The sequence below is a fragment of the Tamandua tetradactyla genome, chromosome 3 (genome assembly GCF_023851605.1).
Source record: "Tamandua tetradactyla isolate mTamTet1 chromosome 3, mTamTet1.pri, whole genome shotgun sequence".
NCBI lineage: Eukaryota > Metazoa > Chordata > Mammalia > Pilosa > Myrmecophagidae > Tamandua > Tamandua tetradactyla.
In genome coordinates this window covers 181,978,465-181,980,153 of record NC_135329.1, presented here as the reverse complement: position 1 = coordinate 181,980,153, position 1,689 = coordinate 181,978,465, and the positions used below count along the sequence as shown (strand labels likewise).

The 1,689-nt window shown below is 38.4% G+C and overlaps 1 protein-coding gene across 1 annotated transcript; it reads right to left on the bottom strand.

The window, feature by feature from the left end:
• Positions 1–869: 869 nt before the first annotated feature.
• Positions 870–1,487, bottom strand: FAM237A (family with sequence similarity 237 member A). The gene has a single exon (XM_077152009.1). The coding sequence runs from the start codon at positions 1,434–1,436 to the stop codon at positions 879–881; it is 558 nt and encodes a 185-aa protein (XP_077008124.1). The 5' UTR covers positions 1,437–1,487; the 3' UTR covers positions 870–878.
• Between the last annotated feature and the right edge of the window lie 202 nt (positions 1,488–1,689).

The window sequence follows — 1,689 nt, the reverse complement described above, 5'->3', positions numbered from 1 at the left end:
TAGATATATAAAGGTTCCACAATATCTTAAGAAAGAGTTTAGCTAGAAATATAACTGTTAATTGCTGTTTTAATATAGAGATTACATGAATATATTTATTCTCATAATAAAATATACAGATGCAAAGATTAGTTGTGACCCAGTTTATACTCTGAGATATAAATAATTCTAAGAGTTACTGCTACATAAACAACACTTGCTGAAAAGTTTGGAAGCTTCTTGGTTAAAATGACACTGAAAAAGGAACAAAAACAATATGAATAGAGCAAAGGCATTTCTCTACTCACAGGCACTCACTCACCCTCTCCCTAAATCTATAAGGGGTATTCTTTCTGGTAACCCAGATAAGTCTGTATTTGAATATTATGCAAATTTCAGTGACAATCTCTAAATTATAGGAAGTTTCATTTTACTAAGAATTAATTGCTCAGCTCACTAGAAGTACATTACTTATTTCAAATGTACGCAAAAAACAACAGGCAGTGAATTTGCATTCCAGCCAGTGCTCTACTCTTCATTTCACAAACTAAGAATTGTGCTTTTAAGTATCCCTCCCATTCACAAAAAAAGCAATACTGTGGACTTTTTTCCAATCTGAAAAGGGCATGAACTTGTGTGTTGTGAATGTTCCCCAGGCTAATATTCAAAGGTTCCCAATCTCACAGCAAATGAACATCAGGTTATAGCTACCAATCTAAAGAGTGTTAATTTGGGGGCATCCTGTTATGCTTTTATGTTATATTTTAGGAATCATGCTTTGCTCTTGTCTTTCAGGCTCTCTGTGGTTGCTATTCACATGAAATGCTAGGGAGGATGAAGGAAATATGTTAATGAAAAAAAGCTACTATGAAATGCAAAAGGAAGTGCTATCTATCATTTTACACCTGTGTGTTCTTGGAGTTCATGTTTGGAGAAGTGTATTTGTAGCAATGGACTCTCCTAAAGCCTTTTCCCTCTTTCTCAAACTCCAGCACATTTATACTTGACTGAACATTACAAAAGACATGGGACCTGGGGTTACCACCTTGTTTACTCCCTGTGTGCTGTGAGTGTGCAGCTGGGATTTTCTTTTCCTGTCCGGCCAATTGTCTCCTTCCTAAGCCATGGTTTCTGGAAAGGACACAGTCCACATAGATGTCCCAGAAGAGTTGGGCCAGATCCCAAAACAGTGCCCCATGCTTCAAGTTATCAGATGACTTCAAGAAGATCATAAAATCCCAGAAGCCCGAAACAGTATTGGAAATGCGAGGCTTCCACATTTCCAGGAGGAGAACTGAGGAGGATTCCCAGCACTGAGGATCAGCTTGGTTGAGAGCCAGTAGGTCTGTTTGGCTGTGACAGAAGAAAGGAGACACACAACACATTCCTACAATGAACAGGGAACAGGTGAAGCTCAGTGAGTGATGCATCCTTCCTCTGCTCCCAGGATCAGCCATGGCCCTGAAATTGCACAGGATAGAAATACCTCACATGAGTCATATGAAGTCTTTTGCTCCACTCAGTACAGAAAATGATTATGCCTATAGGAATCTTGATGTCAGCAAAGGAAACCCACCAGAGTATCTAAAGTGGGGAAAGCCTTCTATATCACAAGTACCATCCTATTTAAATGACTCATTGCCAGACTAGGTGGTATAAAACCAATATATTTAAGTTAAAAAATTACTATTCCCAATAATTGCTCCTCTA